The following is a 22,922-nucleotide window of genomic DNA, read 5'->3' on the forward strand; positions in this document are numbered from 1 at the left end:
CGACTATAAGGCGCACTTAAAAGTCTTCAATTTTCTTCAAAATAGACAGTGCGCCTTATAATCCAGTGCGCCTTATATATGGAAAAAACAGAAAACCAAAAACCAAAAACAACCACTTCCGGATATTAAAAAAAATGCCTGAACAGAAACAATACTGTTAAATATACAGATGCCATCTTAGTTTATAAAATCTTCCATTATATAGCCCCACCCTCCCCCACTGCAAGATTTTATACAAAAAAAATCCAAAACATCAACAATGGCTGGCTCTAGAGGTGACTGTGTAGTAGCGAGTGCTTCATACCTGGAAGTCAATAGCAATTACCGGATTTTCACGACTATAAGGCGCACTTAAAAGTCTTACATTTTCTCCAAAATAGACAGTGCGCCTTATAATACAGTGCGCCTTATAATACAGTGCGCCTTATAATACAGTGTGCCTTATAATACGATGCGCCTTATAAAACAGTGCGCCTTATAAAACAGTGCGCCTTATAAAACAGTGCGCCTTATAAAACAGTGTGCCTTATATATGGAAAAAATCATTCATTGATGGTGAACCGTATAATGCGGTGCGCCTTATAGTCGTGAAAATACGGTATATGGATTTTTGGGGGAGATGAAGATTTACAATGCATTCTGGGAAGAAAACGGGAAGTGTGCGTTTTGGAATATGGCTATTCGTAATGGGCTTATAAAAAAATGTTTTTTTTCTGTTGTGTAATCTTGGTTTTATTGTTTAGTGATAAAACTGAAGACTTTGCACAGGGGGAAAAATTGGGATATGAATTTTGGCGACCGTATTTTATGGACTATAAGTCGTAGTGGCGAAAAAGGGTTGCACAATGAGCTCATTCACTCCCTTCGAAGTCTGTATAATTGTGATTATGCGTTAATATCAACAAGCTCTACTCCACTTAAGGCCGGAAATATTGTTAACCGCGAGCTTGATCAAGTTCACGCATGATTATAAGGCATTAAAAAAGAAATGGGTTAACGTTCATGGTCAATTCGTCTTGTGAGGAAAATGTTGAAGGCGTGACGGGTTGATAAGACCCTCTGAGGAATATGACAAGGCCCCCCAGGCTCCAAGGCTTCTTAACAACAACAAAAAAAGAGGCAAGTCGATGTTTTCAACCTCGACGGGGCGCAAACAGCGGGGGAACGAGGGTGGGATGGAGGTCAGGGTGGGGGAAAAAAAAGGGGTCTGGATGGCGTCACTTTTAAGATGGGAGTTTTCCTGTTGTGTAAACACTTTTACTGCTGAGTTCTAGTTTAGAGTATCTGCATTGAGTCGAGTTAAGTGAGACATTACTAATAAAAAATAAGAAAATAAGGGCACTTCTAAAGCTGTCAGGATTCGATTCTTCTTGTTTATCAAGAAAAATGTACTTTTTTAAATTAAACTGAATATAAAATGTACCAAGGTGAGAAAAAAAATACAAAAATAAATAAATATTGTAATGTGTGTTAATAATTTTACTAATAAATTGACTGCTTTTATTTTAAATATGTTTAATATAAAATAAAATTCATTTTCCTTTAAAGAGATAACCAACACAAATACATGCAAAAAAATCAAAATGCATGCATAGGCTATATCATTAAAATGATAAATTCGATAAATTCGAAAATTAGATTTAAAAATATCAGGTAAAATATTTATTTAAAATAGATATACAGTAATCCCTCAATTAGCACGTCTTCCCTGCTTTGCAATTTTTTCCACTGTTAATAAAATATATATATATATATTTATATATTTTTTTAAGATCATAAAAATCCATGCTGAAACTCGCAAGTCACTTTTGCTACAAAGACTAAAAAAGTTTCTATGATCTGTCTGAAAACAAGCTACCGAATCTCATAATACTCGCATCAACATCAAAGCTTTCAAATGAACGTCCGCCTAAGCGATTGTACTTGATAAAGCAGTGAACACAAACACTTTCAAGCCTTTGTTATTTGTGTACGTTTCAAACACATCAACAACCCAAAGGCATTTTTCGTCTGTTTTTGCAGACGTTAACAACAGTCACAACTACCAAACTATATAAAACACAAAAAAAACCCTACATATTCAACTCATCAACAAATTTGACCAAAAACAACAAATCCACTTGCCTAAAAAAACTCCAAAAATCTAATATTTAAGCATGACAAAAACAGACGAAAAATTTAAACATACTGTGCTTTGGACACTACGAAAAGTCTTATATAACTATAACTATATAAAACACATAAAAAACCCTACATATTCAACTCATCAACAAATTTGACCAATTACAACAAATCCACTTGCCTATTAAAAAAACTCCAAAAATCTAATATTTAAGCATGACAAAAAACCATTAGGCGACAAATTTAAACATACTGTGCTTTGGACACTACGAAAAGTCTTCAAAAAAGGCTTAAAAATCCCTCGCCCAAAAGTACAATTGGCAACAGAAGCATAGCGGCGGAAAAACTAAAATAAAATCACTTTCGCCTGAGATGACCGAAATCGACGGTTGAACGAAAAACTTGCATTGATAGGCAAAGTCACATCGACATTTTACATGCAAAGGATAGGCCGAGAGTCACTGAAAGGTCGCCGCATACAAGAACGAATGAGTCGGGTTGACTGACGTTCCGCCATCCGCCGACACCTCCGCCATAACACCGCCCCGTCCCCCCTAGCTTAAGAGAGACATGTGTCACAGCAGGAGAGGGGTTGCCAATCGTGGTAAAGCTGAGTTTTATCCACATCACATGATTCCGCGGGCGCCAATGGCCGCCCGTGAACTAGCACGTCACGGACAAGTGAGAAACAGAGAACAAATACAGCCCCCGCGATGCGTACCCTTGGGTCCTGTAAGAGTCAAGCGTTCAAACGCGAAACCTCTGAGAGAATCAGCAACCAGTTATCTGGACTGGTTCCCCGGGGCGATGCATGACTGCCGCCCACTGCTTGTACGGTACAGGCATTTTGTCGTTTTCCATTGTGCTATTTTCTATTCAATCATTTAGTAATGAGAGTGAAATGACACTTTAGAAAATGAGAGGTGATCAGGCCCCCCCCTTATCCCCAGAAGGGAAAACAGGCAATCTTAGGAGGCTGTTTGTGATCATCCTAAGACTTATTTATCTCTCTTTGGCGTCTCCGTTATTGGAAGCGCAACAGGAATTGACGGCAATGGTTCGTTTGGAGTCTTTTGTAACCCACAGATTCCCACAAAAGAAGATCTCCGCCTTGATGGGATGCTAATGACTAATTCGGCTTTGTGTTGTGTTGTTTTGACAGCTTGCGAAAATGAGAGTATACGAAAACAAAACATATTCCACTCACCTCTTTGACTTTCTCTCGCCGTTCGTTGGTCTTGAGATCCACGGGTTTGCCACCGTCCCTCCCCAGGGGGGTCTTCAGCAGACACCTGCGGAATTTCTTGTAAGCAAAGGTGCTGGTGTCCGGGGATGAGACTTTCTCCAGCCCCAAGGTCAAGTCTTCCTGCGCCTTCCCACCGGCCAGACGTTCCTCCGTGGCCTCGGAGGATGGGTGCATCTTCCGGGTGAGACCCTTGAGCCGGGCGATCCCTCCTCCACCATCACCCCCAGTGCCGGCATCCATCACGAAGCCACTCTCCACTTTATTGGACGTCACATCCCTTGGGTGTTCTTGTTCTCTGGGTCTCTTAGAGCGCTCGCCGGCGTCATTCTCCGCCGTGCCTGAACCCGCCGCCGTCACCGGTTGAGTCTCGCTCTTGGACAGAAAAATGCGTTTCAGCCTTACCGAGTCCGGTAAGAAGAAAAGCGCCCCGAAGCAAAGGGTCACCAGCCCGGACAGGAAAAGCAGGAAGACAAACTTCTGCGATAGACGGAGACCCATCCCCGACGCGGAGACGCCGGGCAACTTTCGGAACACCATCTGGGATGACTTCTTCTCGTGTTGGGTAGTCTTTGGGGGTCTTTTTTTATATCGGCACACAGCTGGTTGGCAGTGTACGAGGCCTGGCTTCCAGGCAACACTTGAGCTTTTTTAGCAATGAGCTGGCAACACGAGCCCACCGCCCCGGGCTCTCTTTAGTGATGGGCTGCAGCGTCTCTGGATCATGCTACCGGCGTTTTTTGTTTGTTTGTTTCTCCTGCAATCTTCTTTCTGTTTTACTAATAAAATACAACCATGGGAAAGGTGGGCAAAGTTGTGTGCAGATGCATGATGCACACCCAAGATCGCAGATAGGGGAAACGAACCTTCATCGGTGTATAATCCCTCCACGATGACACGAATCCAGCTGTACCATCCGAGCTCACGGGTAAGGGGGGGCGACTCCTCCTCTATGCCAAGCCGCGCTTCGAGCTCCTTTTCCGGCGTCAACACGCCACGCCGAGCCGGTAGGTGGGTGGTATGGGAATGGACGAAATTCGTGAAAAAAGCCAGCGATTTTACGTCCCGTGGCAAGTTATCCGACTCGATGAACAAAGACAAAAAAAGGGGGTTGAAATATCCAGAAGGCTCCGAAGGATTTGCTTTGCGAAAGGGGAGGGGGACTCGCCGCTTCTCGTAGCCGATTCAGCCACGTCCCGATCGGCTTCCTCACGAAGGAGATGCCGCTGTACGATACCACCGCTGCGGAGGTCCGTCTGGAGGATGTGGAGCAAACAGTGTGCGAAGTCAGGTAGTGCAGCAGGAGAGGGAGTAAAAAAAGAGAGAGCGAGAGAAAGACGGGGGTTGATTGAAGCCCACCCTTACTCCTCCTTTACCCGATGATCCAGTGGGATGCTCGGATGCCTTTGATAGATGCACACGGCAGCTTATCACAACACAGCCGGGGGAGGAGGCTCCATTCGGATTCCGGGGCATCCACAGTTGATTTTTTTTTAAATTCTGGAGGATAGACACAAACTAAGGAGTGTGTCGAAGAGGCTGATATTTTTCCCATTGATAAAAAAAATTAATAAAAAAAAAAGCTAGGTGATGGTTTATTTACACCCCCAAAACAAATCATCAAATGCCCAAAAATAAACTAACATTAAAGCATTTGAGATTAAAATGTTAGAGAGATTGCACAGAAATGTATCAAACATCAAGTGAACCACATGAAACATTGTTGATGTTTCTTTTGTTTGCCAGAATTTTTTTTTACATTATAGATGTTGTTGGTGAACACGGGTGTCCAACTCCACTCCTTGAGGGATGCCATCCAGTCTGTTTTCCATCTCTCCTTCCTCTAAAACACCTGAATCCAATAATCAGTTCATTATGAAGTTTCCGGAACCTTCCGGAAGCTTGTTAATGAGCCTGATTATTAGATTCAGGTGTATTGGTGGAGGGAGACATGGAAAACAGACTGGATTGACGTCCTCGAGGACCGGAGTTGGTTCTTTAGTTGGAAAATAGAGAAACATGACAGTTTTAGTGCTTGTTACTAATTTAAAAGGAAAAAAAGCCTTTTACTTACTTTTTAGCTTCAAAGCCGGGATTCAAACCCAGAAACTACAACTGAAAGGCCAAGAATTGTATTGCATTATTGCCATCTAGTATCTTTTGCTCATTTCTGCACTTTCTTTTGTCCCGATGCTCTTTATTTGTTCCCTCTTAGCTATAAAAGCTGTCTGGAAAGTAGAATCACTGAAACACAAAGTTGTGTAAAAATGGTCATAGACAGTCATTTCAATTTATTCATCATAATTTCCTGAAACATGATGGATTAGGAGAAAAAAAAGTCATGAGAGCTATTTGTCTCTCTTTATTCCTGCAAACAAATGTTCATTATTTCCCATTTGTGTAATGCCATTAGTCATATAGCCTTTAGCTGGTCACAAGGACGGAAAATACTCTTAAATGAATGTCAGCGTGCAACAACAAACTCTTGGTTTATTCTTCCAAGAGCCCCCCGAGGGCACCTGCATCTATTTTTATATGATTATTTATTTACAGATGCTGTGTGTGGCCAAGTCTTGTGAAAGGACCTGCCGTTCTATTACCAGGCAGTCTTGCAACATTTTGGAAAGAACAGCTTTCAATTGGATGCTTTGGGCACTTAATGTTGAAATAGTTCAAGTTTATATTTTATATTTCCAATTGGATTAGATGGAATGTTTTTTACTGAAAAGAAATGACAATTAATTAACATTTTTGTGTTTGAAAACCGAAGAGAAAATGATTGATTTTGTAGTTGTAGTAGGAGGAGTAGTAGTAGGAGGAGGAGTAGTAGTAGTAGTAGTAGTAGTAGTAGTAGTAGAAGGAGTAGTAGGAGTAGAAGGAGTAGTAGGAGTAGTAGTAGTAGGAGGAGGAGTAGTAGTAGTAGTAGTAGGAGGAGGAGGAGGAGTAGGAGTAGTAGTACTAGTAGTAGTAGTAGTAGTAGTAGTAGTAGTAGTAGTAGAAGGAGTAGTGGGAGTAGTAGGAGTAGTAGTAGGAGGAGGAGGAGGAGTAGAAGTAGTCGTAGTAGAAGGAGTAGTAGGAGTAGAAGGAGTAGTAGGAGTAGTAGTAGTAGGAGGAGTAGAAGTAGTAGAAGTAGTAGAAGGAGTAGTACTTTAAATTGACTGGAAGCCATTGGGCAGTTTTAATGGGTTCAATAACAGGCAATTATCTCTAAATCAATTAATGTGTACTTTTTGAGCGAAATGGTAACTATTTTTAGTTAGTCAAAGGTTGTTTTTACCATTTTTTGTTGTTGTTTAAATAAGAAAATGTTAAAAAAAAAAAGAATGCCAACAGAGAGATGTAACGTGTAAAACAAGTCAAAATGGTTTATGTACTAAAAATAATTATATATGTAGAGCCTATAAGTGTAGGTGACTTGTCCACTAGGGAGCAGTATAATAGTTTCACAAAGACAAATTAAAAGTTCATAGCATTAAAGACTTTAAAGTTGTTTTCATAAGATGAATTTGAAATCATATTTTTTGGGGGGGCTTGTTTTTAATATCTAAATTTATGGGGGGCTAGGACACCATTTAAATTGGTCAGTAATTTTCTGATCATTGAAATCGAGGCAAATTTGCCATTCCACAAAGTGACATATAGCCCAACTGTCTTAAAACTGGCTGTCATTTCTCCTTTTATTGATTGAATTTCATAGCGGCTTGCACTTTGGAACACCATTGCACTCAGATTGTGAATTGGCTTGCTTTTTCATTTCCGACTTCGATTGTAAGACTTACTGCTTTCAAGCCGTCTCCGCATTAGTCGGGCAAGCAAACACGGTCACATTATAAAGGAAAGAGGATCAATAATTTTCCCTGTGGAACTCTGCTGAACGTTAGCACGCAATATTAAACCAGAGTTTTGCTGTACGAGTCCATAGTGGGGAAGGTTAGACATTCTGGAAACAAGATTTTGACAATTTGGATGGAGAAATAGGGGTTGAAGGACGTTGAGGGTTTGACTGACAGGTACCAGGTCAAGAGGTCAACCTGGAAAAGTGGCTTTTGTAGGGTACAATAATGCTAAAGACCCGGTCAAGTGGAAAAAGCTGATTTGCTGAAGTGACCCTTCACAGTGACTTAGGCCAACAACTATTTTATGCCCGCTCGTAGTAGTATTAGTAGTAATAGTGGTAGTAGTAGTAGTAGTAGTAGGAGTAGTAGTAGTAGTAGTGGTAGTAGTAGTGATAGTAGTAATATTAGTAGTAGTAGTAGTAGTAGTAGTGGTGGTAGTAGTAATATTAGTAGTAGTAGTGGTAGTAGTAATATTAGTAGTAGTAGTGGTAGTAGTATAGTGGTAGTAGTAATATTAGGAGTAGTAGTGGTAGTAGTAGTGATAGTAGTAATATTAGTAGTAGTAGTAGTGGTGGTGGTAGTAGTAATATTAGTAGTAGTAGTGGTGGTAGTAGTAATATTAGTAGTAGTAGTGGTAGTAGTAGTGACAGTAGTAGTAGTAGCAGAAGTAATATTAGTAGTAGTAGTGGTAGTAGTAGTGGCAGTAGTAATATTATGATAGTAGTAGTGGTAGTAGTAGTGGCAGTAGTAATATTATGATAGTAGTGGTAGTAGAAGTACTCTGTGAGTACCGCAAGGTACTTTAACAAGTCTGGGTCCATCCACAAAATCTACAACATACCCCCCCTGATCATTGCAATACATATCACTTTTCACTTTTGTACAAGATTGGTAAAAAGGCATCAATTAGTGGCGTACATTAGAGGATTCGGTGATGCATGTAAATGAGTGCAGGCAACAGTAAACAGGCCATTAAACAAATGCAATTGGAGACCCCACGGTTATTAAACACACAGCACTACTTTTAGTCGTCTAGTACAGTTATTAGAATGGCTGCATATTGCCATCTGTGGGTTCATTTTGGCCATGGCAAGGAAAGAAATGGAGGATTGAGAGTGACATACCTGAAAAGCTCGAGTCATGGGGTGCTGTTTCCATTTAAAAGTCTAAAAAATGAAGAAAACAATGCATGTTAGTAGAATTCTCGATATGCCACCCATGACAGTCGCGAGATCCACATTGTTAGACTTAATCGTATCAGTTGCAAACAATATTATTGATGCAGAGTGTCTGCCAAAGTGGTTAAGAAAGACAAAACAAGTCATTGTAAATTTGAATGAGACAACAATAGAAGGTTTTTTTCCTCGCTAAGCTCTTTTGGCAGCAGTGACAAAACATTTGAACGAGGAATAACAATTGCAGTTATGGCACTTGACAAATGCGGTTGGGAAATTTGTCAAGTGTGGAAAGGATTTTAGAGGCAAAGCATGTTATTATTGCATGATTTTAGGGTTTTTTTATTGGCTTAGAATGAAGACAAATCAAGTCAGTAAAGAAAAAAGGCAGAATAAATATTTACCTGTCATGGAAAATAGCATGAATTAATAATTAATAAACATTTTTGAGCAGGTACGAAAATGTCTTGGTGGAAAAAATACACAAAATACTGTGAAATTGTTGCAAAATGAAGTAATTTCACAGTTTTACATGACAATAACATGGTGAGAGTACAGTAAAAGTTCAATGTAAAAAAAAAAGGCATAGTGCTAAAATTAATCCATTCAAGGGTCGCGGGGGGTGCTGGAGCCCATCCCAGTAACCTATGGGGACACCATGGACACACAGAGACAAAGGACAACCCTAAAAAAGAACCCACTTAAGGACATTTAAAAATACACACTGTGAGGCCCGACGTGGGATTGAACCGCCGGCCCCAGAACTGCGAGGCGGGCGTACCAACCACTTTACCACCGGTCCACCACCTTTTTATTTCTCAATTAAACAATAAAAAAATGGTTAAAATAATGACACAGTGACGGCATAGTTAGAAAGTAAACCAATATTTTGGTATATACTTTATTAGACCGTTAGTTTGAAGTTATTACAGTGATGGAATGCTCAAAACTTTATGAGAAATAATCCAGGAAGTGCACGCTTCATAGTTCTATTTCTTTTCTTTTGTACATTAGAACGATACATTTTTAATACATACATTACGTCTTTGTATATGTACATGTTTGTGTTGGAAGATATATCAAAAATAATAATTTTCCCCACAGGAAATGCTGATAAAGCAACCTATGAAAGACCAAAGGATTAGTAGTAAATAAAGTACTTTCTATCTATATTAAAAGATGTTGCTAGTGAGTGGGAAATTGCTATTCCCGCTACAGCCATCTTGTTTTTTTGTTGTTGTTTTTTTAAGACCTGTCATGAAAACGATGAAGAGTCGGCGACTTATTGCTAGGAGTGACGTCATTTTGGAGATAAAGATTCTTTCTTTCCGCGCTATTAAAGTGCTCGTTTTGATGTGGCGTCATTAATGACGAGATGTTTTTGGAGCAATGTGAGGTAATTTGAAGAAAAATAGCAATCTTTGGGCAGGTGAAGAAGACATACTGCATGGAAGGAACTAATTGGGACGATTGATGACATAGATATTTGTCTCATTTCGATTTAGTGACTAATATATTCTCTATAGATGATCTGGTTCAAAATGAAGTCTTTTCCCCCTTTGGTTTTGGTTTCTTTGTACGTGCTGAAAAATGATATGGAAATGTTAAATAAAGGGTTGGATTTTTTGTGGAAATTTTGGTTTTTAATTGCAACAAAATAGGAAAGATTTCTTTTTTTTTTAAATTGGGAAAAATCATTAACAGGGTTTTAACGTTTAAATGGGGGAGTCAGATTAAGGCACAATGTTGGAATATGTTATATATAAATATTTTTTTATTTATATTTTGTTACTTGCAAAACTTGCAAGATAAAACAAAAAAATGGCATAGATTAAATCTTTTTTCTTTTTTTTAACTCACATGGAAGAGTTAAGAATTAATTGCAAACTAACTACAAAAAAGTAATTTAGGAGATAAATTTTATGATTTAAAAAAAATAGAAAAAAACTACTTTAAAAGTGCCAAATTATTAATTTGCAACAATTAATTCCCGATGTTATAAGAGTCACATTGCAATTAATTTTAGTTGAGAAAAGGGTCAAATTATCATAACATATCGCAAGATACTAACAATAATAGTCAAAGGTTTTAAAGATAAAATTATCTAATTCAACAGAAAATAAGATCAAACTAATAATTTCAAAAAAAATGAAATTAAAATTTTAAAAAAGCTAATTAACCTGAGCAATGACATCCAATATCTTAATTTCCTATCTCCCACTTTACTTTAGAAACCAAACCGAGGGGGAAAATTGAACTCTAATTGAATTAAAATGAACTTTAAGCGCATTAGTGTAATATATATTTAAATAACGCTTAATCCAGTTGTTGTATTCCTAACAAATATGAAGGCATTTAAAAGTTAAACCTGTAGAGCAATGTAAACATGATATGTAAAGCACATTATATGTATCATTACAGTGTACACATACATACATATTGCAAATAAAAAGGTACTTTAGCAAGTCACATGCCATGTAAAGCTATGAAAGACACTCATTGAATCGAAAAGGCAACAAAAAAGCACTTTTTTTAAAAACACAGAATAAAGTTGTGGTTAAATTGTGGTGAAATCTGCATTTCATAACGTTCAAAAATCAAAATATTTAACATGGAAGTACATTGACTCGGAAACGAACAAAATATCCCTTCTGTTGTCGTGAGTTAATTCAATCTTTGGAAAAATAATAAATGTTTACACGTAGAGGCTGTGTATACACGATGTCTCCACTAGAGGACGCTAAACTTTATGACCGGCATTTGATTGACTCCATAAAAGTTGATCATTTTGTGATATGATGTGAAATTTTGGGTGTAAATGAGAATTAGGGCCACACTGAAAAACACAAAAACATTAAATTTGTTCTTTATAAGAACATTAAAATATCATTCCTCAATTAGCATAAAAAAATAGAAATGTCACGACTTTGTCAGGACAGTTTGACTATGTCTATAAATTAAATTTATTACATTACAGAACAAATCCAGCAAAAAAAAAGTATTTTTTTGTTGTGTTACAAAAAATAACAATATTTTTTAATATTTTGAAACATATTTTATCGATGTTATTGCCGTAATTTTGCTTCTATTTCAGTGTAACTCTAAATACTCTAAAATAATGAACATTTGCATTGTAATTCTGTCAAAATAAACGTTTTTAACCTCAAAGTCATGCATATTAATGCCATCTAAATGGTCAATAAATACAATATAAATATTTTTTTATACTTTACCCCCCCTTTTTGCTGCATAGAATTATATTAATTGTTTAAGATGGACTGCTTTTAAAGCATGGATTCATTCACCTTACATTGTGATAAAGAAAATGTGCGTGTATGCCTTTAAGACAGCGAGCTTTGATTGTTGATGTTTGCCCAAAGTGATCTTTAAAGGGAGCTACTTTCAATATTAAATACACATTTAGTAAAAAGATGGAGGACATCAGAACATTTGTCGTCTTGTTCTTTCCTTAAATAAGAAAAGTGAGTTTTTGAGAGAACAGAAAAAAAAAGCGTGCAGTTTTTTGATGAAAACTATGAACGAGTATTATGGCCACAGTGAAAACACCCCAAAAAATAGAACAGGAAAAATGTATTTTTTATCCAAAATGGGGTGGGTATTATTAAGTCTGATTGCTCCATGATTTAGAGTCGGATTTAATTGGAAAATATATATTTATATACATAAAAATATCTTGTTTTATCAAAGTCAAATGCTGTATTTGACTTCTATAGGATAGATGGATTTCACTGTTGTTGATTTCTTTTGCCCATATAAGTGTTTTTCTTTAAAAATATTTTTTTTTTCAAGGGAAAAATATGTATGATTTTAGTCTTTTTAACATTTCATTTTATTCATTTTTTTGCTTGAAGTAAATATCAGAAAATATCACTTGTTTTTTAGTATATACTTCATTTTTTTAACATTTTGATGGACAATTAAGTGGCTCATATCAAAATCAACTATGTCACTTATTTTTAGTATATACTTAATTTTATTTTTTATTTTGATGGACAATTAAGTGGCTCATATCAAAATCAAATATTAAATTACATTATAATGTTTCAAACTGACTAATTTCTCAATAGCTTTTTAATCAAATATCAGTTTTACATTCAACATTTCAGTATCAATACTTTTAACAATTTTTCCCTTTTTTATCACCAGGGTAATAAATTATAGAATTAAAATTTCTATAACTGAACAGACCACAAAAAAATTGAAAAAGTATAAACACTGATCCTTAAAGCAATATTTCAACATTTTTGTCTCTGGCCTAATTATTTAAATTAATTAATTGCAGACGTATAGCCTTTAAATTCCTAATGCGGAGTTAACCAAAAAATTTGTTGCGAATTATCCAGTAGATGACAATTTTAGTGATTTTTTTTTCCACTTGTTAGATCAAAAAAAAATTATCTAAACAATTAATAATTATCATTTAATTCATACTCCAATAGTGTGGCCATAATACTACTTTGTACCATCTAATATACAATCCCTGAAATGAAAAAAGGCAGTGCTGTCAACCCCCAAAAAATGCATTGACATAAAAATAAGGCAAAAATATGCGACGAGCATTTCCCCATTCTTCGTAATTTCGAGCGACGGCGTGATTGTGATTGGCTTCGTTTTTTTTCCAAATATTTTACTGGAAAATCCCACCTCACTTAGACGTGCTACACAACATGGAATTATCAGTGAATCCATCAAATAGTCCCTTTGGTAATGCATAGTTCAATCCTGAATGTCTATTAACTGTGATTACGTCTCTTAAAAAGTAAAGAGCGACAATGACGACAAAAAGATTAAATGGCTCTTTGTGTATTTCCTCTTTTTCCCAAACCCCATTTCACGCACCTTCCTCCATTCGACAACTTTCTTAAGGCAGGAAGGGTTCGTCCTCGTCTTCGTCCTCGAAATGAGGCCCGGGATCGCTTAGGCATCTCATCAGCTTCTCTCGATTGCCCCCGGCGTCCATTTCGCCATCCTTGTGGCGCTCTTTGGGGTTGGCGGGGGCTATCATGGTCAGTCCACCACTGTCCTCCCCTTCCGCCGCCTGTTGGAACTCGTTCAAGATGTTGACAGAGTCGGGAGATTGGGGGGAAGCCAGATCTACGTGGATGGTGGGAACGCTGTCCAATGATGGTTTCATGCTGTAGGCTTGAGGGTCTGGAAGAGGTGGGTAGGGGGGTTAAATTGGGAAATCAATACTCAATGGATTGGGCCGCCATTTTTTACAGCATGTCCACACAAACAGGAGTTTTTAGTTGTTGTTTTTTTAAGTCTGATTTTTGATTATTATAGATCGCTATAGAAAGGGGTTTTCTTTGTATTAATAGGTGGTTTGGGGAATTGTTTTAGATATCTTTTGACCTGGGTGTATGTTTGTTTGGTTAAGGTAAAAATAATGTTAATAATAATACTAATAATATCGCAAAAATGTTTGAGGTTGGGTGATATTTAAAAAGAAATAATCTTAAAAACATTTTCTGACCAGTAGTTCTGCCCTATGTGTTCATATGTTGTTGTTTTTGTGAGGGTTATTTATTCTAATTTTGAGGGTTAAATTAGTTTCATTTGATCTGGAAAAACTGTAAATTTAATTAATAGAATCTACTTTCAACATGTAAATACATATATTTCATGCAACACGATTTTTTATTTATTTACTTATTTATTGCCTATCTATTTATGTAAAAAAAAAGTCTTTTTCTGTGTCTGTATTCTCACAATCTTGCTACTGTGACAGTGAAATTTCCCAAATACGGAGTGAATAAAGTTATCTGATCTAATCTAATGTAATCTAATGTAATGTAATCTAATGTAATGTAATCTAATGTAATGTAATCTAATGTAATGTAATCTAATGTAATCTAATGTAATGTAATCTAATGTAATCTAATGTAATCTAATGTAATGTAATATAATGTAATGTAATATAATGTAATGTAATATAATCTAATGTAATCTAATGTAATGTAATCTAATGTAATGTAATCTAATTTAATCTAATGTAATGTAATCTAATGTAATCTAATGTAATGTAATGTAATCTAATCTAATGTAATCTAATCTGGAAAAAAGTTTTCAGTTTGACTGTGTGATAATAATTTCATTTTAAATGTGATGTTATGACTAAAACAGCCTATATAGAGAACCAACTGTTGCTCTGGCAACCTGATCCACATGTACTACTTCTGCAACCCATTCATTTCTATTTTTGCATTTATTATTTTATATATAATTTTAAAATCCTGTTGTTTATGGATATGCAGTCATTCCCCTGGCGTGCAAACGCAGCATGAAAACATTCTTGTTTAAGACATACATAAAAAAATCAAAAACATGAAGAAAAAAATGCAGGGGACTGTAAATCGGGATTATTTTAATCCATGAACTAAATTGACTAGATTGCACATGTGAGTCATGCGTGTTAGCACTTTGGTGATGGTGACTAGTTGGGTAGAGGGGGTTTATTATTATCATCATTATTATTTTCGTTATTACTCCACAGGTCACATACCTGCAACGACACTGTCCACTTTCTGTTGCCGAGTGGGTTTGAAATCATTTTCTCTGCCTAAAAAAACGAGACCAAACTCTGGTTTACATGGCGGCCGCCACATGCAAACATATTTCCGTCAACTGGGGGAAATATCTGGAGCGGAAAAATAAGGCCGTAGTGTCTGGGAGAATTATTAAATATGGCTGTGTGAAGATAAAGCAAACAAAAAATATGTAGGTGTGATCGCTCCCTGCGTGTTTGCGCACTGGCGCGGTGTTTGGGAAGAAGGGGGGGGGGCATAGATGGATGTGTTTACCTGAGGCCAGTCTGGCTCTGCAAATGGTTGGTGAGTCGGGGGGAGCGGCGGGCACCGTTAGGTAGTTATTTATGTCCTTGATCTATAAAAGAAAAAAGGAAGATATTAATATTAGAAGAGATATTTGTTTGGGGGTTATTTCATTTGGGTTTTGGGGGAGTTTTTTAAGGGTTCCTTGGTGAACAATTTGAGCTGGGCAATATGATATAAATGTATATTATGATTACAAAAATGATCAGTTAATATCGATAATGGTAATGATAACTATCAAATATTTTTTGTTTTAAATTTGAGACTTCAAAGTTCTGTGAACAAGTAAATAAATGACTTTCATACGTATTTAAATATGAAAGTGACTATGTTACCTTTCTTTATAAGAGATAATGAAATACGATGATTTTTAAAAGTATTTTTGTTGTAAAGATTGGACAACTTCCTCCTTACACTATGAAAAGTGAAAAAAAAACCTTTAGAAATTTTGACTGGCAATCTTTTAGTGGGTCGAGTCAGTGTTGTCATGCATCTCAATTATTTGGGCCGTTCATTTCGCAACAGCGCCTCAGTGCCCTGTAGTGGTCGCGTGGTGTAATTACAGTTTAAAATGATCAACTTTTCATCAAAAAAAATTAAATATTATCGTTGTCAAAAATTCTATCACGATAATGATCGTTATCGCAATAAAATAAATAATTCAACAGTTCTGTCAGTTCCATTAATGCTCCTAAAATGAATTATATACATATAGTGAATTAGTAGCAGGCCAACTCTGTGTACCTTTGTATCCAGCGCCATCATTTTTTGCTTCTTTATAAGGAATTCGCCAATGTTCTCCTCATAAGGATCGGCCAATAGGGTGTGCCGATTGTAGGAACGCAGCTGAGAACAGAACGTTCAGATTAGTCCCGCAGAACTCTCATCGTTTGAATAAAAACACCGAAATGCTTTGAGACACAATAAGATGGAAGTTACCCTCTGCCTTGTCTTCTGAAGATTTCCCCGAAGAATCTTCCGGATTTCATCCTCCCGGCTTTTGGACAGCTGTGGCAGAGCACGTTCCTGAGGCTTGGGGGGCTGTGGCTTCTTTGGCTGGATGTTTCTGTGATACAAAAATGTCATGTCGTAATTCATATTTTGACAAGGTACGGTTCTGTGTTATCGACTGTGACGAGACGGGTCGGTGGACTGGCTTCCGTTCAACTTTTACGTTCATTTAGTGAGAAATGAGTCGAACGCTCATAAAAGAGAAGCAGTGGCGCACTGGGCTATTTTATCGCACCGCTGGTGTTTGCAACGATGATAATTTGTGGGCTGAGAAGGCTGAGACTAAAAACAAAGTATAAACAATTTGGTTTTATTGACCAGTTCAGTCTATGATTTGTGTCATTTCTGGATTTGTGTGACTTGAGTTTGACATTTGTGACTATAGAAGTACGTCCGGCTATACCAAACTACGGCCCGCGGGCCACATCTGGCCCGCTAGGCGTTTTAATCCGGGCCTTTTTTTTTTTTTCCCCAAGATGGCGCCATCACACAGAAGCCTGTGGCAGTAGCTCTGTCCACTCTTATTTGTTTTTCGTCTTTTACAGCTCCTCTATCTTTTTTTAAAATTACATTTTAATATTTCTTAATACATTCCTTTTTACTTTGTACTTTATACTTTTTACTTTAATAATGACTGATAAGTATGTTAATACTTTAGTCCTTTTTTTCTGTTTATGTTTCATATGTACTGTTAACGGATGCACTTTTTTATATGTATCATATCTTGTGCTGACCCGACCCATCTGTTAAATTTTTTAAGTCAATGTGGACCCCGGGCTGAAAAGTTTGCCCACCCCTGGACTATACTCACTGCATGGAGACGGTAGAAGGCATAGCGGAGGGCATATTGACACCGCCTCCGCTCTCCACCTGCTCAATGGCATGCTTCATCTCTAGCTTGTGGTAGAAGGCGATAAGCTGCGGCTCCTTGGAACGCTCGCCAGCAATCAGGCATTTCTTCACGTACTTCTTGTTGAAGCGGTTCAATCTAAAAGAACAGGCAAAAAAAGAAGCGTTTGGTCACCATTGGGCTGCCATTTTTTTAAGTACGTCAAATATTTAGGAAGAGATCAAAATGATTCCCATTAGTAAGATTAAAAACATACTTGTCTTTCCAATGGTGATGGCCATAATGTCCGCAAATGTCCTCAATGCCGGTCAAGAGGTGGTCAAGGAACTAAACGTGAATACAACAGGGTAAATAATCCAATATAAATAAAATTTAAGCCTTATTACATAGAGGAACTGTACAGGCACTTGACAGATCATTCTCAATAGGGTTCAAGTCTGAGGATGGGCAGGGTCAGCACAAGATACGATACAAATAAAAAAGTGCATCCGTTAATAGTACATAGGAAACATAAACAGAAAAAAAGGACTAAAGTATTAACATACTCATCACTCATCGTTAAAGTAAAAAGTATAAAGTACAAAGTTAAGTATAAAAAGGAATGTATTAAGAAATATTAAAATATAATTAAAAAAAGATGAAAAGATTTGCCCATTTCTGGACTAAATCAATCTCTTTACATCCTATTTAGGCTTTTATGTGAATTTCTGTTATCCTCCAAAAGTCTGAAAACATGATTAATTTATTAAAGACTCTAAACCACCCATTTTTAATGCTTGCTCATCTATAAGTATTTCAATAACGCTCCTTTATCTGAACTCAAGTATTTGTTCTGGGTCATACAAACTATTTACCAGTACAATGGTTTACTTGTACCTTTCCATAGTGTATAGTCATCTGACATCAACTTATTATTTGAGTCACAACTGCTATTCAACCGTAAAAGTATTTTTGGAAGCTTTCATTTATAATTTATGTCTTTAACAGAATGAACTGGTTTGGTGAGTCATGATATATGTTTAGCAGTACAATGATGTTTTCCTTGTAATTTTAAGTCTTTCAAATAATTTTCTAAGGCTACTTTGTGATAGTTATTGGTGGAAATATTTTTCCATTTTTCATAAAGGACCCAAAATTGTGATTATCATTATTGTGCAAAACATCCTCCTAAGTTTTTCTATAATTAACCTAAGCAGGGAACTAATTATTGAACTTACCATTGATTGACAGTGATCAAAAGGGAAAAAAAACAACTGAAAACAAAAAAAATGCTTAAAATTGAATGCTTTGTGCATCATAATTTGGCACATCTATAACTTGTGCATTAATTGTGTGGAAACGTTATGAGAATTAATTGAGAGTAAACATTTGTTGAATGCAGTGAGTGCTTTGTGGAAAAAAAAGTAGACTATTGTTGTTGTTATTGCAAAGATGGACCGATTATTAGTCAACTTGAAAGAGGAAGAAAAGCTATTATTATGCTCGAAGCAAAAGCAATGTTGACTCATTTATAATATTCACATGTGATTGTGGTATTGTGCAATATAGTGGTGTCATGTGCATTTTTGTTTACACGTCAAACAGAACAGACGTTTCACGTGTGCGGACATTATGTTAAACAAATATAGTACTGATGCAATAATGTTAAACAAAAACAAACCTCAAAGCAGCTTTCTGGCATTTTAAATTGGCCTTACAAGTACCAACAAATGACCTGTAGGGGGTATTAGTGCCCTTTAACTAACAGAGTAGGAACAAAACCATTTTTTTCTTCGTTAGACCATTTTTTAATCACAAAAAAATGAAATTATTGTAAAAACCTGAGTGTGGATTTCCTCATTGATGGAACGCTTGGCCTCTTGTTTCTTCTTCACGGCTAGCAAGTCCACCAACGGCTTGATCGTCATCCCCTATGACAAAAGCCGACCAAAAAATTGTCAAGTCATGCTTTTCGAGCACTCACACACGGCGCGCAAAAAACTGCAGCAAACTATATTTAGCCGTGAGTAATCGTTTGTCTATCAAATTGACGGACAAGGCCTTTTAGACTTTTAAATGCCGTTGGTGTGCTGCTTATCGTCACCTCTGTGAGCTGATTAAACTGCCTGGCAGGGTTAAGTAAAAAAAATAAAACGCCTGGAGTGGATAATAACTTTCATTACCAGCTCACATGGCAACAAATATTAAACAGCCGTTGGTTTTCTGCAACAAGTTTACCATAATTTCCATTAAAAAGTAAGTACCGTATTTTCACGACTATAAGGCGCACCGCATTATAAGGCGCGACCTCAATGAATGACATTTTTTCCATATATAAGGCGCACTGGATTATAAGGCGCACTGTCTATTTTGGAGAAAATTTAAGAGTTAAGTGCGCCTTATAGTGGTGAAAATATGGTAATTAATATTGACTTCCAGGTATGAAGCACTCACTACTTTACAGTCACCTCTAGAGCCAGCCATTGTTGATGTTTTGGATTTTTTTTGTATAAAATCTTGCAGTGGGTGAGGAGCTATATGATGGAAGTTTTTGTAAACTAAGATGGCATCTGCATATTTAACAGTATTGTTTCAGTTCAGGCATTTGTGTTTTTTTTAATATCCGCCAGTGGTGGTTTTTGGTTTTGTTTTTTATGATGGAAGTTTTTGTAAACTAAGATGGCATCTGCATATTTAACAGTATTGTTTCAGTTCAGGCATTTGTGTTTTTTTTAATATCCGCCAGTGGTGGTTTTTGGTTTTGTTTTTTCCCTATATAAGGCGCACTGGATTATAAGACGCACTGTCTATTTTGGAGAAAATGTAAGACTTTTAAGTGCACCTTATAGTCGTGAAAATACGGTAATACTAAATAATAAGCCAAAACTAAAATGGTAAGCAGACCAATGGATTTCAATTTAGGCTTCTGTTACTTCATCTGAGGTTTATTTAAGTGGCTTTAGGACTATACCTGGACAAAGACAGTGAAGAAGATGACGATAATGATGGTAGTGAGGAACATGTTCCTTAAAGGAAACTGTTCCTTTTTCAGCAAGAAGGCAAGGGAGAAAGCAATGGCTCCACGCAGTCCACCGTAAGCCACAATGAACTGGTCCTTGGATGTTAGCTTGACGATGCGGAACTTGTTGATGATGTATGTTAGTCCCACAACACCTGTTACAGACGAAAGATTGATCATTTAATAAATATATATAGTCAATATATATTCTCAGATATTTAAAAAAACAAAAAAACAAAAGGGGAGTTCAAAAAATCCTTTAAAAAAATTTGTTGATGTTTTTGGTTTGATTTTCAGCCAATATCAGTCCTTAAATGACTTTTTATATTTATTTTACTCAAAAGAAATGTTCTTTCTTAGTATTATTTAAACTTTTTTTAATATATAATCAAGCTCAAACAAATATTGCTATTTGAATCCAAAAAAAAAAATTGTTGACGTTTTTGGTTTGATTTTCAGGCAATATCTGTCACTGAACTTTTTAGATGTATTTTCCATAAAATAAAGTTTTTTCTTAGTATTGTTTAACCTTTGTTAATATATAATCAAAGACTCAATCAAAAATTGTTATTTGAATACATGAATTTGAACCTTAGCAATAAACCGCAATTATTTTCAAAATTATAGACACCTCACTTGAAAAATAATTGCAAATACAACCTTCAAAAATCTCTCTTGGTTATGTTATGTTCTTAAACACTACCATTTAAAATAATGAAATGTACACCCACCTATGACCCGTGCCACCAAACACAGAATGACAGTAACAGTGACAAATGTCCAATTCCAATGGTGCTTCCCATCCACAGTAGCCACACCGAGAAAGATAAAGATCAGCGTCTCGCTCACACTGCTCCACATCTTTAGGAAGTACTTGATGGTGGTGTGCGACTTGTGGGAAATATTGGCTTCCACATACGGCCTCATCACTGCCCCGCATGCTATCAATCTGTAAAGAAACAGCCTTTCATTAAACCTTAACAGCACACTCTCATTGGGAGTCATTGATAACATTCCAATTATACTAAAAGAGTCGACAAATCGCCGCCAACTCTTCGATTCAAATGTATTGGGACGTTGGGCGCCATCAATGAGACTGAAAAATGAGCATTTTACAGCTAGTTAAAATTTCTCTTTGTGAATGTCAGACATTTTCGTGGGAGGAAAACACTTTTATCATTGACCAATCCACATTAAGCCTCAGTAATATTGATCAAGGGTAAGCGTGGCATTTTTGTCCTCTTGTATTGATGAGGATATTAAGTGTATTTCCAAATAATTCATAAATAGATCTATCCAACAGAACCACTTTGCACTCCACCATTATATATAAGATATAAACGGTTCTGGTGGATGGATCTATTTATGAATTATTTATTTACACACACACACACACACAGTCATACCTCTACTTACAATTTTTTTATATAAAAATGAGTGACTCGAGATACAAAAAAAAAAATCCAAGTTACAAAATCCCCCAAAAAGCAAATGCATTTCCTTATCCGTTACTTTATTTTGAAAATATTGTATTAGAGAATTTACATATAATGTACACCTCTACTTACGAAATTTTCAAGTTACAAAAGAAGTTCAGGAACCAATATTTGAAAATATTGTTGTGGGTTTAGTTGGTAGTTGTGTAAAGGCCGTGGGAACGAATTAGAGAATTTACATATAAAGTACACTTCTACTTACAAAATTTTCAAGTTACAAAAGAAGTTCTGGAATCAATTAATTTTGTAAGTAGAGTTACAAATGTATATAAATATTGTTTTAATGTGTTTTGATGCATTTCTGAAAGGTAAATTAGTCTTTTCTACTGTGGTTTCACTTCTAATTCCCTGATGTTTGCCTGCAAATTTACCTACAGCAGGAGAGCACTCCCCGCTACTATAATAAACACGTGTTGTCTCTCCAGCCGCTAAACTAAAGCTCCAGTTACCCATCTCGAGTTCCACAACGCCCTATTTTGCAAGTGTGATCCCGCCTGCTGCTTGCCACATTCCCTGTTTAAGTCTGCCGTCACACTATGTCAAAAGCAAGCCACCAAAAATAAAATTAAAAGCATCAAAGGTTCCTCTCATACATCTTTGCAGCTGCTTGACATCATGGGAGCTATGGAAAAGAAGCAAGGGGATTTAAATTGTAACTTGTCTCTTTATTAAGAGATAAAACACTGTGACAAATCCAGGGGGCGAAATGGGAAAAACCTTGAGGCATGGCTTCAAACATTGGCTGTGACATCCAAGGGAAGACTGCATGTCACTAAATCTTCCAGCTTTGGAATTCTACTGATCAGAGACTCAGAGAGTGCAGCGATTGATAACCTTGGTTGGTTATTTTGATCAGTGAGTTCATAAATCTATGTGGCGTGTTCCTCGGGGTCTTGCGAGATTAATCAAAGTCTTCTTATTGATTTTGAGCCAGGGAATTTAACCCTGAGCAGAATAGCTATCAAAAAGAAAGTTTAACATTGCTCCAAAAAAAAATATGTAAAATGATTGTGTTTCCTTCAAATTCAGCAATGTATCATTCATTTTTTTTAATCTGCAAATTTTCCTCACTGAAACAAGACAACCAAAGAATATTGACAACACATTGATGTGCTCGGACGTTTGGTCGCCGGTCTTATGGCCGCCAGTCAAATGGTGACACAGAGTTTACTGTTGAAACCAGCTCTTAAAATTATATTCATTATTTAATATCCAAGTACATTTAACCGGCGACCCAACGTCCGGGCCACCAAACGTCCGGGCGACCAAACGTCCGGGCGACCAAACATCCGGGCGACCAAACGTCCGGGCGACCAAACGTCCGGGCGACCAAACGTC

At 36.7% G+C, this 22,922-nt stretch overlaps 2 protein-coding genes across 8 annotated transcripts in view; both read right to left on the reverse strand.

Annotated features, from left to right (window-relative positions):
- Positions 1–4,893, reverse strand: part of LOC144199231 (mannosyl-oligosaccharide 1,2-alpha-mannosidase IA) — a 116,384-nt gene extending 111,491 nt beyond the window's left edge. The window contains exons 1-2 of one of the 3 annotated variants that reach the window (XM_077720729.1): positions 4,741–4,893; positions 3,329–4,620 (exon numbers count right to left, since the gene is read on the reverse strand). In XM_077720729.1, the coding sequence (XP_077576855.1) occupies positions 3,329–3,904 (576 nt within the window). In that variant the 5' untranslated portion in view covers positions 3,905–4,620; positions 4,741–4,893. Of the gene's footprint in view, positions 1–3,328; positions 4,708–4,740 lie in introns of those variants that run through there. The other 2 variants (XM_077720730.1, XM_077720731.1) reach the window with 2 other exon arrangements.
- A 3,230-nt stretch (positions 4,894–8,123) lies between these two features.
- Positions 8,124–22,922, reverse strand: part of slc9a1a (solute carrier family 9 member A1a) — a 64,743-nt gene continuing 49,944 nt past the window's right edge. For 3 of the 5 annotated variants that reach the window (XM_077720604.1, XM_077720600.1, XM_077720603.1), the window contains 9 exons: positions 20,820–21,037; positions 20,041–20,243; positions 18,911–19,000; positions 17,347–17,417; positions 17,052–17,228; positions 16,169–16,295; positions 15,974–16,075; positions 15,200–15,281; positions 12,296–13,547 (listed from right to left, as the gene is read on the reverse strand). In XM_077720604.1, coding sequence (XP_077576730.1) covers positions 13,258–13,547; positions 15,200–15,281; positions 15,974–16,075; positions 16,169–16,295; positions 17,052–17,228; positions 17,347–17,417; positions 18,911–19,000; positions 20,041–20,243; positions 20,820–21,037 — 1,360 coding nt within the window. In that variant the 3' untranslated portion in view covers positions 12,296–13,257. Of the gene's footprint in view, positions 8,367–12,295; positions 13,548–14,886; positions 14,959–15,199; positions 15,282–15,973; positions 16,076–16,168; positions 16,296–17,051; positions 17,229–17,346; positions 17,418–18,910; positions 19,001–20,040; positions 20,244–20,819; positions 21,038–22,922 lie in introns of those variants that run through there. The other 2 variants (XM_077720601.1, XM_077720602.1) reach the window with 2 other exon arrangements.

This window comes from Stigmatopora nigra, chromosome 7 (genome assembly GCF_051989575.1).
Source record: "Stigmatopora nigra isolate UIUO_SnigA chromosome 7, RoL_Snig_1.1, whole genome shotgun sequence".
Classification (NCBI taxonomy): Eukaryota; Metazoa; Chordata; class Actinopteri; order Syngnathiformes; family Syngnathidae; genus Stigmatopora; species Stigmatopora nigra.